This window comes from Cygnus atratus, chromosome 1, assembly GCF_013377495.2.
Source record: "Cygnus atratus isolate AKBS03 ecotype Queensland, Australia chromosome 1, CAtr_DNAZoo_HiC_assembly, whole genome shotgun sequence".
Lineage (NCBI taxonomy): Eukaryota > Metazoa > Chordata > Aves > Anseriformes > Anatidae > Cygnus > Cygnus atratus.
In genome coordinates this window covers 117,242,864-117,258,725 of record NC_066362.1, presented here as the reverse complement: position 1 = coordinate 117,258,725, position 15,862 = coordinate 117,242,864, and the positions used below count along the sequence as shown (strand labels likewise).

Here is a 15,862-nt window from a genome sequence, read left to right as displayed (position 1 = left end):
GGGGAAAAATAATGCCAGCAGCAGAGAGGTTCAAAAATTGTAAAGTCCAGGCACTTTGATGTTGTTTTTTTTTTCCTTAAAATAAAAATAAAATAATAACACTAATAGAAAACTAGACTGAAACCTAACTCTAGAGAAGATTGCTCCAGAAGGGACAGGCGGGGTGAGGATCCCAACAGCACTTTTATATGCAATCCTTTCATGTAAATTATTTCAAATGGGAGCTCTTTCTCTTGCCTGCAGACAAAAGCAGAATGCATCACTGTTGCCAGACCACCTGGGACATGGGGAGGATAGGAAATTTCCAGATGGGTTTTAAGACAATTCAGTTATATTTATACAGCCAGAATAAATGTTTTTTTTTTTTTTTTTTTTTTCCTGAGATAGCTTTTCCTTTGCTCTATCTAGACCACCAAGAAATGAGGGAGGCACAGAAATCGCATTGCATTAATAGTCTCGGTGTTTACGGTTTTGGCTTTTATTAACTTGTGGGAGCTGTTTATTGAGTCATAAACTCTACTAATGGGGATATTATCTCTAAATTATATAAGTGCTACAGTATTTTGGTTAGTTAAAAGAAAGGTTTAAAACAGTTACATACTTACAGTTTATCTCAATTACCAACATGATCCCATAATGGGAATTTAATTGCTAATTGCTAGCTTATATTGCAAAAGAACTACAGTAACAACACACAATATATAGCCTGCGTAAACATGTCCAGACAATTCCATATTACCTCCTTTCCCTGCTACCTTCTCATATGGTGTGGGGAGGTTTATTACCGTGATTTAATTTCTAACTGCCTCAAATTCGGAATCCCTCTTTGTCAGGAAGCATTCCCACCCGTGCTTTGTTTGACTGATTTCGGCAAGCCTCCTGCACGTCCTTGGCTGGCTTTACACAAAAGGGGCAGACTTATGCATACACTGAAATATCTCACTAAATTAGATTCTCAGAGAGCTCTAACAAGAGAAATCCCATTTTCATCGAAATCAACCCAGGTTTTCCTGTTTACCTAACTGGAGTGAAATCTGACTGAGGCCCACTGGCCAGAGCCAAGCTCACTGAGGATAGCGGGGTCAGCCTGCGAAGCACGGCCACGAGTCTCTGCTTATCCAGAACACCCCGAGAGGGGGATCACACGCATTTTCAGCATATGGTGTTGAAGACATCTCTTCAGCATGGTCTGCCAACTCAACCTGGACTATCCTCAGCTGCCTGAGCTCAGCTCTCCCGACACGTACCACTCTCGTTGCAGCATGGCCACAGCCCACAGCGAGGGCAGGGAGCAGCCAAGCGGTCACCATGCCTGATGGCAGCGCTCCTCGAGCAATGCTGATGTACCCCAAGGATGGGGATCACCTCACCCAGCAGCAGCAGCACAGACAGCTGCATTTAGCACAGTCAGCACACAGGGAGGAAGACTATATGGGGAAAAGGCTTCCTGTAGACATTCATGTAGGCTAATCACTCCCACACGTGCCTGTTGCCCTTCCATGTGCAAGTAGGGGATGCTGAGAGCTAGAGGAGGTGCAGACATCTGCACTGAAGACATCAGAAGAGAAGGTAGGTAAGCCCCCTCAGCCCACTTAAACCTCATACTAATACAGAAGAGGCTTCATCCCACCTGTTGTAGCAGCTCTGCAAAGGGTCTTCCTTGTGTCTTTCAAGGAAATGACATTCTTCCAGCAGATTTGTCTTTGAAAGTGGGAGCTTTCTGAAGCAGGGTTAAGCGGTACAATTAATTTATGCTGTTACAGATCATCCTACCATGTTCCTTGTCTGAGATCTGCATCAGGTTTCACAGGAGTTCACGAATCAGCTCCTTCACTTCTCTTAATATGAATCTAGTCTGATGGAAGAGAAGAGCAAAGAGGATAGATGGCTAGGTTGAAGGGCAAATGAGGATAGCTAGTTTGTTTGCGTGTGATACATACCAGAAAAAAAAACTCCAGATGATTCAGAAATGCCCAACTGTGCAGAGAAAAAGTTTATATAATCAATCTATAACATATCTGTATTAACTTCATCTTCTTGGTTATACTCCCTCATTGGTTTTAAACTTTACATTGGAAATGGGCAGGGACATGGACTTGCACCCACATCCTTGGCTGGCTTGTTTGGCCATTGCCTAAAACCAGAGTACCGCTTCTGTCTGGGTCTTAGTCACCAATCAAATTAAAAAACATCGAGAAGCTAATGAAGAGAAAATAGTAATTTCAAAAAGTTTTTTTCAAGATATTCTTTCTCAAATGTTATCTATTCTGACCTCTGAAATCTAACAAAAATGATTTTAAAATCAGTTTGAGCTCAGATCATAGCATTTTCTTCCTTCTGATATTGTCACTTTTTTCTTCCCAAACATGCTACCATTTTGTCTTTCTCATTGTACTTGGGCTTGCTGTACTCTTGGCTGAGCCAGAAGAGGAGGGCTAAGACACCTCAAGAGGTAGAAACATCCCGTAAGCATGCAGTGGATAGATACATTGCTGAGGGAACAGGACATTACTACTTAAAGAACTAATATGTCTCTCCACACCACTGAATAACTTATACTGGACTATGAGATATTCAAGCACCAGTAATTTTTTCTTGTCTCAAACCATGGGAACATATAGAAGGCTCCAGAAATCAGGAGGCTAGTGAATTTTTATACGTGGTATATGGACTGCTGCTCTCTGAATGCTGCCAAGGGATTGAAAACTCCATTATTTTGGTTATTGTGGAATTAGGATCCCTGCAGTTTGCACAAGGAAAATTAGCCTTTTGGGAGGCAGCAGAAGCATTTCCTGGGCTAAGACAGAGAGAGCAGACCTAGTATTCAACAGAGCCTAATTTTTTTTTTTTTTTGCGGGGGAAGAGCTTTCCTGCTGTGAAGGCGGATCAAATCTCATCAACACATGAGGTACAAATGCAGAAGTAGGCTTTCACCATCTTTTCATTCATGTAAATGAAAAAGACCTGATCTGTCTGATGCCGGTACGAACGACTCTGTCTAGAATATACTAGGGACAGGACACAGAAAAATATTGCTTGGTGAGGAACTTTATTTCTGTCTGCAGTAGGTTAGATTGTCTGTTGGCTGCTTGGATCTACCACGTCTGAGGGGACCCACCTGCTGGTGAGCAGAGCAGGCTCTCTTAACTGGACACGAGCAGAAGCTGATGCAAGGCTGCGAGCTAATTGCACCACCTGCACACAAGGACAGGTCCTCTTTGCTGTTCACGGCCAGTCATCTGCTTGTTGCTGCAGCTATTCCAGAGAAGTTTAAGCTTTTTATTCTCAAATGCCAAGTTGAGGAAATAAAAATTAACATCAAACACATCCCAGTAGTTAGATGGGGAGCCAGTACCGTAACGTGAATCTCTTCGCTCCTGTCATGGACAGCATAGATACTTGTGGAAAGAAGATATCTTTGGCTCCCCTACAGAGATCGAGAGCTGAGATTAATGGCAACTGCAAGGGCTGCCTTCCCCTTTATGCGATGCATGCTTTAAAGCTGTGGCCTCCTGCCATCTTGAAACATAATCTTGTGGTATTGTCTTCATTCAGGCCCCTCATCAGCAATGCGAAAAGAGAGAAGAAGCTGGTGGCAGGATTAGAAGAGAGGTTGAAATATTCTGGGCAGCATATGCTGCAAGTCACATTATACAAAGAGTATTATTGGACTGCTCATTGGCTGGGGCGTTTCCTTCTGGAAGCACTGCTGCTTGTAAAAAAGAAACCCTGGTGAAATGTGTTTATAACACATCAGACCACAGCATACGACACATTGTGAGCACAGTGACAAGCACTGAAAACATTTTTCAGGTCCTGTCTGCTCCGCCTGAGATCCTTTTGTGCTCATCAGGGTTATGAGAGATACATGGGAAAAGAGGAGAAGAGAAGTAGGAAGAAGAATTCAGAAGGGTATGAATAAAACACACCGAGTATCAATAGGAAATACTGAAACAACAGAATCAGATAATTCTCTATTCTTTAAAAAAAAATAAAAATCCTTTGCCTCATTACATGGGCTGAGACCAGGAGGAATTTTTTGATACCAGATACAGTCCTCACTCTTACAGGCAACACACCCTATAATTAGTCTTATCAGATTATCCATCTCAATGTTAAAACTAACTGGGTACTTTGCTCCTGGAAGATTGTTTGAGACTCTCATTATTTTAGAAGGTAGAAACCTTCTTTTGTTGTCCAGTTTAAAATTATTTGTGGCAAACCATAACTAGTTTTTCTTAGACAATCCAAGTTCGTAACTGAAAGATTATTTTCCTTGCCTGGCATACGTACCCATAATGAATACACAAAGAACAGCCATATTCTTTTTGAATTTCATTTCCCTAAATAATCCATACTCCTTTAGCCTTCTTTCTTATTTCCATTTTATTGGTCATCTGTCTAGTTCTTCTCTGCACTGGTTCTAGTTTGCAGTTGCCTTTCTTGTCCGTGACCAGATCTGACGAGACCATGATTAACAAAACCTGTACATAGGGTTCCAAACAAAATGATATGAAATTATATTTCTTATGCTTTTTTTTTTTTTAAATCCAAAAGGGGTCCTCTTCATCCTATGCACATTAAGGAAAACAAAGTAAAGTGAATTTACTGTTTCTAAAAGCTACTTGGGAAGTTCTAAATGTTCAGGGTCATTCTTCCTTGGAAACCATCAGCTGAACAAGTTTTCTACAACTGAAAGATATCCTTCTGAAGTCTGGTGAACATTAAAAATTTACAAGGGCAACAGCATTCGTTTAAAGTGTCAAGCTCAGCTGTGGTGGCATGTTTAAAAAATCTTCAGCTTTCATCAAACTGGCTTCGAACACAAGTTGTTTTTATTTTGGCTCCTGATACTATCTCCACGGTCAGACAATTTTCTTGTCATGTAAGCAACTATTTTCCTCTTTTGGATCAAAAGCAGTACATGGTTGTCTACAAAAGCTTGTCTACAGCTTGGAACACGTTAACAAATTCCACAGTTTTCTTTTTGACCCTCTGGACACAGACCATCACTTATTCATTTCATTGCAAACACCTTCCTAAGTAGCAGCAACACACATAATTAGGCCTTGTCTCAAGTCCTTTTTTGCTAACAAAAAAGGTAAGAAGCTGCCAAAAGCTTCATATGTTGCCATATGGCGTGAAAAGAATTTCTTCTCAGGAACTGAAGGGCTAGAGAGAAGACATACAATTAGAAACTTCATTTACACTGCCATACAAAAGTGCAGCAAGATGTTTCTAAAATGGAATCATAAATCTAAAAAGGATCTCAAGTTTCAAAAAAACATACAGACTTACTGAATTAAATTATTATTTGAACTAGTGTCTTGCCCTTGGTTTGGGGATTTAAATACGCTCAATTCTCATCTTCTTAAATCACTTTCTCACCAAATTGCAATTTCAGATTACAGACAGCACAGGGTTCTCAGTCTAGAGAGGATGTGAGCTTCCCAGCAGCAGGCAGAGGTATGCTAGCTCATGCCTCTTCCCCTTCACCTATGGAATCACCACGGATGAATCAGCTGCCCCCTTCACCACAGCTCTTGCATTCTTTAAACTGAGGTAATTACTTCTCTTGCAAGCACATGCAGTAAATTGAGATCTAACCACAGCTTTGAGCTGGCACAAGCTTAAAAAAGATACAAAAATGCTAACAGGAGCTCCATTTAGTCATCACATTTTTGAGCAAAGAGAAAGCTATTGATATTCAAAGGGCAAGTTCAGTGCTACCAGAGGAAAGATGCTCACTAAAATAATACCACATTACCTTCTTTTCACACACTTCACCTGAGTAAAATTGGATGGTTGCTAATCTGAGTCACATTTAAGACAAAAAGCAAGAGCTGATAGCTTCTTGCTTGCAAGATATTTACTTCTACATTGGTAGCTTATAATTATCTCTGATAACAGAGCAACTTTATACTGTGCTAAAACTACAAAACTATGTCCACCATAAAATAATAAACTTTGACACAAACAGCACTTAAACATCACCATAGAGATATAGGAAAATAGACTGGTATAAGCTAAAAAGCAAGAGAGGAAATTTGAACAGAATTATATAATTGTGCTAATTTTAGGCTAATTGGCCTAATAATATCTGAGGTCAGCCAACAACCTGTTTTGTTTGCAGAACAAAATAGGGTCAGTCATATTTTGCTGTGTTTGACTCATATATTCCTTGGTATTTGCATGTTCTCCATATGACCAGGCACAAAGTTTACAGGATAGTTTTAACCACGCTTCTATAAGTACAAAAGAGTACTGTTGATTTAGGAGTTAAAAAATACACAAAGATACATATATGTTAGAATAAGAAACAAAATGTAATAAAACCTACAGCCAATCTATTTTTGTTTTACAAGAAATATCTTCAGCATCTAATAAGTTTTGGAGCTGAAACACTAATCCAAAAGCTGTAACTTGTGCAAATCAGGTCATTCTTCCTTGCCAAACAGATCATCCAGAAGAGGCAAGTATTTGATTTTTTTAAAAGGAAGGGATGGTGGCTGTCCATTCCAATCATCTTCATTCTGAAATTAGTAACACAGAGAATATCTTAAAATATAACATTGAAAACAACAACATATAAAAGCTGGTCAACATAAGATTGAATGTGCTGCTTAACTTGCAATTACAATCATTCTGTGAACATGTGGACCTTTATATAGTGCATCCTCCTAAAACATTACTACATGCACATTTTTATCAATCTTGCAGAATATTTTATTGAACATATTAAGCACTTTTGCAGATATTTTCAAATTAAAGAACACTGTATTTTCTTCATTAAGACATTTATACTTGAAAACCTTACAAGTCAGCTATGCCTCAATACCAAAACCATACAAAATAATGATAAAGAGAAAGGAGAAAAGTAAGCTAAGCAAGCACAACTCTGCTACTGAAATCTATTGATGAAATACAGATACTATAGCCTCAAAATATCACCATTAATTCAAAGTAAGTTAGGAACAGAATGACAATTGGGTTCTAAAGCTGAAAGATTCAACAAGATTTAAATCCTTTCCTTTCACTGATCTTTTCCATGTCTTAGTATTTCTTCATTAGAATACTTGTGTATTGTACCAAAGATAGTCTAGGTACTGCAGCTAACTAACAGAATAATAAAGTCGATAAAAATGAATAAACAATACCGAAACCAATTTGGATGCAGTTCATTAAAAACAGCACTATGTATCACTCTGACAGTCAGAGCAAGGCTCTGGAGCCAACGAGGAACTGATTATCCCAGCATGCTGATGAATTATTATAATTCCTCTTGATGCACCTTTTTCCTTTTTGGCCTCATCTGTAACCTTCCTCCCCTAACTCCCATGTACTGCTCTCAACTGGGGCTCTTAAGCATCAGCCACTCCCTGAAAGCCCATCCACTGACTATCTTCCAAGGAAAGATAACATCTCCTTCATACCCAAAGAAAACCATGTCTCTTACACTGATCAGAACATACATTTTACCACAGATGTCCACTCAACCTCCAGCTTGTTTCACAAGCACCTTTTCCTTTGTGCCTTCAACTCATGAAGACCACTTTTTGTGCCACCATCACTTGCACCCCACCTTCACTGCGCAGAAGCCATCTCCTTCCCTCACCTGACAGAAAGCAGGTCATGCTCAATGGCTAGATAAGCCATGCAGCTGTGAGGAGAAAAACGGTCAAACAGATTAAACAGCAAGCATATCTGTGCAGATATCTGCTTCTTTCAGCCTTGATTTTTTGGTACGGAGCTTAGCACCATCTTCAAGGCAAAAATCCTCACTGCACAGGCTCTGACCTTCTTTTGCTTGCATGGTGCTGAGGCCCATGAGGGTCCTTATCCTGGCAGACTCTCCTGAGAGAAGGCACTGGTAAAATACCAAGTTATAGCTTAAAGATGGAATTACTCTGTAAAAACAAAGAATACCCACTGAACACAGCCTACTCCACAAGAACCATAGGACTGCTGTATAAAACACATGAAAGGGCTTTGATTTGATTTGATTTGTGCAAGGAAGAAAAATTCTTCTCAATCACAAAGTGAAAAAGAAACCACCAGAGAAAGCAGAGCAAAGCAGCAGCATAGGGCCCTGGTTAGACACCCCAGACAGTTTGAGATGCTACAGAAGAAAGAGCTCGTAAGCCAATAAGAGAGAGCAGTCAGGTTAATAGCACAGCACTTGAGGAATATTGATTTAAAATATGTCACTGTTGAACTCGAATTCAAGGGAATGCTATGTTTCTAAGTGGTCTGAACACAATCAAACACATTCTGTACAAGCATAGCAACACATGGACTAGGCCAGAATAGCGAAACTACACATTGGCAGAAGGGCTTCGTATTTATCTGTTACAAGATTTTTAAAAATCAGCGTAATTGCCTTATGTACCATCTATTTTAAAATGTTCCATTCAGCACAAGATGGCGAGATCAGATTAATCTCTGCAGTTTGTTGACACCACATTTTTATTTACCCTAAGTAGCAGGCTGGTGGAGATATACAATGTTGATCCTTCAGTACTGCTCCTGATTTACGCCTACCAGTGATGTGCTGTATTATATACAAGTTTCCACAGAGTTATAAAATATATGTAGCTATTTTCTGTGGTGCCAGTGGAGTTTTAAGAATTTCCTGGCTATCCCAGCAACCAAACAGATCATTTGACATGTGGCAGAAATATTTGTGGGTGGCGCAGTATTCACACCTATTGTTCAAGGACAAATACACCTGTTCTCCCCTCTTTTTTTTTTTTTCTTTCAGAAAAATGTCACAGAGATGTGACACCTACTAGGCACAGGTGGGTAGCAGGCCTACTATTCCCTGTGTGACTTCTCTGATTCATTCTTAACCTCCCAGAAAAAGATAATTACACGAAGAAAATAGTCACAAATGCACAAAGATGAAAACTGTTATTGGCTTTGTTGGATGAAGCACTCATGTTACACTTGGCCAAAACACATGATTATCTCATGTGCTTGGCTGTGCTGTTCCTTTGCTCAAATATAGTAGTTTTACCTTGAGAGGAAGTTTTATTGTCTGGAATGCAGGTATTTGATTCTCTCTCCAGTTCAGCCCATCCAGAAATTTTTTATACTCCACTTGCTTATTGTCATCTTCAAACCTAAGCAGAACATCCACAAGATGACTCGTGGTTAAATGAAAATTTTAACACAGTTATATCATGTTATCTACAACATACTAATATATTACTTTTTGGATAATCATTTTTCATTCCTTTAGAACCAAAGCCTGGTAAGAGTATGGAGAAACACTGACAAACTGCCAGGCCTTGATATTGTACATTGCATTCCATATACTTACTGCTCAGTATCGTCTCTCACACTAGTATTCAATTTCTTTAAGGTTTAATTTTTAACCATTGCCCAGCCTTTTCCAGAACTAGGATCCCACAGTTGGTGACAACCATAGAGCTGGGATGGTTGGTGTATAATTCCTTTGTGTAGAAAAGAAACTGGTAGTACAATACAAGAGAGATGTGCTTTAACATAATTGACCTGCTTTATACAGTTTCTACAGTCATTTCCTGAAAATAAGCAATCTCTCAAATATGCTGTTTGTACACACCTTGGGATCAACTTACAATTGACAAACATGCAGCTCTCTAACCTATAATTTAATAGTCAGATTCAACAATCTCAATCCTTGTCATTTGGTAGTTGTTTTACGGTATTATTCTTCATTTCCATGGAATAAATATATATATTTGTGTCTGTTATAAAGGTTCCCTAACTGAATGAAGAGATATATCCTGCCAGCTAGGTTCTACAGCTACTATTACACATGGAACATACTACCTTCCTCCCTCAGATTTCTAAAATCATTACCCTGCGCTAATAAACCCACTGGGAGCAGCTCTGTAAGCCACGCCATCCTTCTGCTATTTTTTTGAATGAAGGAGCTTCAGAAAAAAGTCCTCGGTTCAGCAAAACACTTACTTGATTAAGGCATACAGAAATCTGCTCTTATTTGAGTGGGTCTTGTCAAATGCTTGAAAGATACTTCAATTCTGCAAGCTGACACACCTTGCAGAATTGACACTACCACGCAGATTGTTCTTGAAATGAACATCTTAACTGCTCTGCTATACATACATACTGCATTAGCAGCTTCTGTGAATGACATCTGTCTCACTTAGCACTACCCACATGGAAAAAGGATCTGGTTTAGGCATCTAAGCACACACTGGAAGCATCTGTGCTTCACTGCTGTCCATGGAGAGACATATATGACTAGCTAGATTTAGTAAGTATTTTTTGGTGGCAAACATCAGGTTAAATAATTCTACCATGTAACCCGGTGAGACAAATACTATTGCACATGTAGGCGCCAGATCAATTACACACTGTCATCTCTGGAGAAACATGTTTTTTAGAAAATCATTTTATTCTGTTCTTGGAGAAATAGAACTGCACAAAACACAGGCCTCAAATAACTTCAGTTCTCCAAATTACTGGAGAGGGTTCTGGTGAAAATTAAGCATGAAGGTACTTGAAGGAAGACTTTATAACACAAACTGGGAAAACAACACTGGGGAAGAGGAGAAATAAATCTAGTGACAAAAATAAACTGCAATAAACTGCAGCTCATCCTCTCCCTCTCCTCCCCCCACACCTTTCATTTAACAGTCAGCAGGAGAGATAATAATAAAATATACTGAAAGCCATAAACAGAGATGCTAGCGATAAACTGAAATGTTAAGTACAGTGAGTTATGCTGAAGATGAAAGCACAGTCAGAGAAGAATGCTACTGTTACTAGAATTAAAGAGGAGCCTGAAACGTTGCCATGAGAAAACCTATTATGGCTTTCTTCTTTTTAATACCTCACGTGCAAGTTAACATTTTCATAAAGCCTCACTTTTGTGGAATATATCCAACATACAAGAAAATTTTCATTCCCACTTCTAGGGCGTTCTTGTTCTTTTTTTTTTCTTTTTTTTTTTTTTAGGTGGCATTTGGGGAAACAGGAGTTTTGCATTGGAAGTAAGAAGACAAATAAAAGCTCTTAAAAAAACAACTGGAGCACAGACTTTGAATTTCAGTACAATCATGATAATTTATTATTATTATTATATGCACTAGTGTATATGTATTTAGCTTTTGCTGGTTGCGAAAAGTCAAAAGATAAGGTCTACTGTCAAGATGCAGAGCTGCATAAGTAGGAGTTTTAAATAAAGAACAAGTGAAGGCGTGTAATTACTCTAGCATCAATTTTATGTTGAGGCAATGAAGTTGGGGAAAAACATTGCTTCTGCATTTGACAAGCATTATCAAGGAGAAAAGTCCTTCGAACTGACAGCACTAGCAAACCGAGGCAACAACATGGACATGAAGTTAACTACAACCAAAGATTTTAAGGTGGGCATAGGAAATGGGACTCCTAAATCCCATATTTCAATAGCTACAGAAAGCAGCTTAATGTATTACACCAAAATAATCTAGAGGAGAAAAATCCACTCTTTAGATCTTTTCCCTACTGTGTCTTATTGTGCTAATCTACTAAATGCACATATTTATAATTCGGTACAGAGTATCCAGATGGAATGAAGAGATGTTATCAAGTTCTGTGTTATTAGGACAGAGATGTCATACATTTCAGAGGCTGGAATTAATATGACTGGAACTGACAGTGCTCTTCAGCAAAGGAAATTAGATTTGCCTTATCAAGAAGATGCAACAAAGATCCCTTGAAACTATGTTTCTCTCCAGTTTTGCCCTATGACTTCACCATTGCATGTGATTTTAGACTGTGGAAATCACTCCCTCATTCTTACCATTGTTTGCAGAGCTTCTTTTCCTTTTTGATATTACAGAAATAATCACATGGTTTTGCTTGTAAAAATGTATTCATAATGGAGTATTTACTCCAGACACATGAAAAATCTATTTAATTCACATTAAGATTGTTCCTGAGGATGCTTCGCTGAGTAAAGGCTACGTTTAAATATATTTTCTTTCCCATCAAGAACTCTGCAACCCAAACATTCATGTAAAAATATAATGTACATATGCAGATTTTGAATTCCTTAGTTTTTAATAGCATTTGCTAAGTAGTTAATCTGATAACAGTAGAGGAGAGGCACTATGCTGCTTTAAGCTTAGAGAAAATGCTGGGATTCTTCAGCTGTTTGACAGTCCCTGTGTAACACTGGTATACACCTAAATTTTCATAAACTGTTCTTATGAAAAGATTTAAAATAGCAAACAGACCAGTTTATGTGGCTGATCACTATCAGTTAAGTAATGGCTACCATCTTGTGCATACATTTATTCTTGTCTTGAACAACTATAAATTGAACCATCACTTCCTCAAGATACTGAATAACAGAAATAATTTCTTTTAAGAGATCCGTATATTCATGCTGGAGTCTTTTAATCGTAAATGGCAAAGTGAGTCTCAGGCATCAAAGGCAACAAGCAGAATAGAGAGTGTAGAAGAACGATCTCATGACCATTTCCAATTGCTGCTGCTACAAGGGCACTTGCCGGAGTAGGAAAAGAGGGTTACCTTCCTGAAAGAAACAGGTCAACCCTAAAAAAAATATTACAGGTTGGCAAGTAGGTAAAAAAATATATATATTACAGTGCCACGAGTCAGGGAAAAGCTGGGCAGGCAGAAGAGGCTACCTGAGGCACTAGGAATTACCTTTTTAAAAAAATTAAATAAATAAATAAAAAATACTTCTTCCCCACTGGCTGTGCTTCTACGGCTTAAAAACCATAAATGCCAGACTCCAAGACTCCACGGTCTAATAGACTGACCCTGCTCCTGTCAAGAGGAGAACTACAGAGCCAGTTTCAATAGAAATTAAAAGACTTTTTTAAAAATAGGGACATGCTTAACAACTAAACTAATGCAGGATCATCAACATGTAATACTTGTAAACTTCTCATCCATCCCTTCTTCACACCATTTTTTCTTTTGTTATCTGCCAGCTGTTTATATACCCTCTGGGGAAAGACTGTATCTTTTTAAGTTCTTGTTAGCATACATTTAGCATTGTAGTAAATAAAAATATCGGGGGGGGGATCTAAATTCATTACTTCAGCATTTTTACAACATTTATTTATTAAACAAACCATAATTGTTCATTATGCTTGCATAAATTTAAAGAAATGCTTATAATAAGCTACCCCGGTTTACTGGCAGAAGAAAGTGTATACCATAGGTATTGCTTAATATATTGTGATTAAAAATCTGTATTGTCCTGTAATTGAAAAACTAAGTGAAATAATGCTGATAGAGAGAGGAAATATCTTTTAATAAGACAGCTCGATGAATTGCAATAGTGGACACCTTGTTAGGTACCCAAATCCTACTATTTCACCATCCCACAATTGAAAATATAAATTTACTCTAGACAGACAATTGAAAAGGGTCTTGCAAAATCTCACAGTCTTTGTGCTAATTCTCCCTGCTCTTTGTGGAAACTGAATGCTCTTCCGGTGCAGTAAACAAAGTCCTGGATCATCTGGAGGTGACCACAAAATTAGACAGTAACTACTAGTTCCATCCTGTGCTTTTAATAAGTGACAGATCATTGTGGTGTAATTTGCAAATGTAAATAGTAAACATTTTAAGGGCATTACCTTTTAAAATGGAAAAATAGAACCATTAACTCCTACAAAAAAGTCTTTGCTACGTAATCTCAGATAGCAAAGCTGAATAAACATATAGGTCCAGTCTTCAACCATTATCTGATCCACATCATCTACGATCATTTTATAGCTGAATAGGGTCCAGCTAGTGCATTAGCTATATATACTGATTCTGTGGGAATCAGTCCAACAACTTTTATTGTACTGCTTTCTTCCATTATAAATTTGGATACATACATTAGGAATGCTACCACTGCTTCCTTCGGAAAGCATCAATGGACACAAAGGGCACAGAATTACAAACTCTGTCATCAAAAAAAAAAAAAAAAAAAAAAAGCAGAAGAATACTGTTGTCGAACTTTGCCCACACTGACTTGCATAATCCCCAGGAGTCAGACTCTGCATTAACAATAAACCTGCCTGCTTCTTGATTCTTCAGTCTCAACGAGAACCAGAAAAGCAGGATGAAAGGAAAAGTCTAAATCTCACTCAGCCAAATCTATTTTTCCATTTCCAGATTACTGTAAATTAACACTTATAAAATACACTTCACAAAATCCTTGACTCTGCACCCTCGTGCAACAATACTCCTCCAAGGCAGTGCCAACTGCACACATCATTAAGAAAGTAACGTTCTTTCTTATCTGCAGCACAGTGAATCACCACAAAAAACACCATCTTTCAAAGCAGCTGCTATTGTAACTTCGAACCAGCATTATGCATAATGTTCTGTCATACACAGTACTTCTCCCACTGATTTCTGAGGCACAGCTTCACGCCATTTAACTTTCTCATATAGAAATCTGGAATACAAGTTGGCCACGAACCCTTTTACAGGAAAATGGATGGTAATTCTGAAATCCAGCTCTTTCACGGGTTGAGATGACTGCCTCTCCTTCTCCATCGCCTGCAGAAAGAACCTACAGTGGCTGAATCCTGAATTGGCTGTCATGGGTATCTGCTGGGTGAAATCCAGGCCTTAGCTTCTTCTTTGTCTTCTAAGCTCATATCTAATTCTTTATTGTAGTGTACTGGGCTTTTTCTTTTTAACTGCCCACACTAAGACCCTTTAAGAGAAGACGTTCATCTCACAAAAGCTTTCCCTAGGATAAATTCACAAACAATAAACATGTCTCTGGAGCCTACGATTTGTCAGGCCTGTCTGTTTTTCATCAGCATTGAGTTAGTACATAAAGGAAAACGTTCAGTCCGTTGTCTGTGCATCTATTCAATTTCAGCCTTCATGAAATGGAAACTATGAGCACTCCTTGTTTAGTCCAGGATGCCAACTGTCCTCCGACACTTTTTGTGTTGGGCAGCTTAGTGGGAGTTCTAAAAATGAGTTTTCGATTAATGCTAAAATTCAGACATGTTTCTGATGACTAACACTTGTAACCCAATTGTCAGAAGTGGTTAATGGCCAACCAATTACCAAAGACATCTATCTGGCTACTACAGGGAACTATTCTGAAAGATTTTGGTTTGGGGGGGAAACAGGGCTTTGTAGAAAATAGCCCTTTAGGCTTCTAAAAGCAGTCTTGTTGATACTGGTTGAAGTAGGAAGCCTTGCTTGCTGTATATAAATGTTTTAATAAAATGGATTCCACCTTTCTGCTTGACAAGAGTCTTTTCATTATTTGATAAATCCAAATGTTTAGTTTGAATTTCCTGCTGAAATCAAGAAGCATATCTACATGAAAACACCTAAGCATGACAAGACCTGCTTCTGCATTTTACACAGTGTGAAGGCACAGACAAAATATTTAATGATTTCCCTCATGTGAAAGAAAAGACCAAAGAGCATGTACTTTACCTGTTACCAGGGAAGCTGGCCATGAAAACCAAACTCATGATGACACGTGCATTCAAAACACCTTGGGTTACTCTGAACTTTAGCCTTTTATACAAGTGCACTGAATACTAGTTCTTTTCACTTCTGTTTCCTTGAACACAACTAGCCAAACAATTTGTCTCAAAAAAGTTAAATGTGCTATGGGAAAATACCAAAATCATGCAATACTCCTTTTTCTTTTTAATAATTACAATAGAATAAATGTTGCAGATGAGGTTAATAAGAGTAGGAAACCACTTTTTGTAGAAGAGTACTAATGCTGTCAACTTGATTCAAAGATACTTCATTGTATTCATCTTGGTATTGTATTCATCATGTGCTTCTATGAGATTAGTGTTTTTACCTTATATAACTTATATAAACTGGAACAACTAATGCAAATAAAGTGAAT

General features: G+C 38.3%; 1 protein-coding gene across 2 annotated transcripts in view; it reads right to left on the bottom strand.

Annotated features, from left to right (window-relative positions):
• Nucleotides 1–6,305: 6,305 nt before the first annotated feature.
• The window catches only part of EFHC2 (EF-hand domain containing 2), a 58,012-nt gene continuing 48,455 nt past the window's right edge, over nt 6,306–15,862 (bottom strand). Inside the window, exons 14-15 of one of the 2 annotated variants that reach the window (XM_035542330.2) lie at nt 9,017–9,122; nt 6,306–6,533 (exon numbers count right to left, since the gene is read on the bottom strand). In XM_035542330.2, coding sequence (XP_035398223.1) covers nt 6,438–6,533; nt 9,017–9,122 — 202 coding nt within the window. In that variant the 3' untranslated portion in view covers nt 6,306–6,437. The remainder of the gene's footprint in view (nt 6,534–9,016; nt 9,123–15,862) is intronic. The other variant, XM_035542331.2, reaches the window with a different exon arrangement.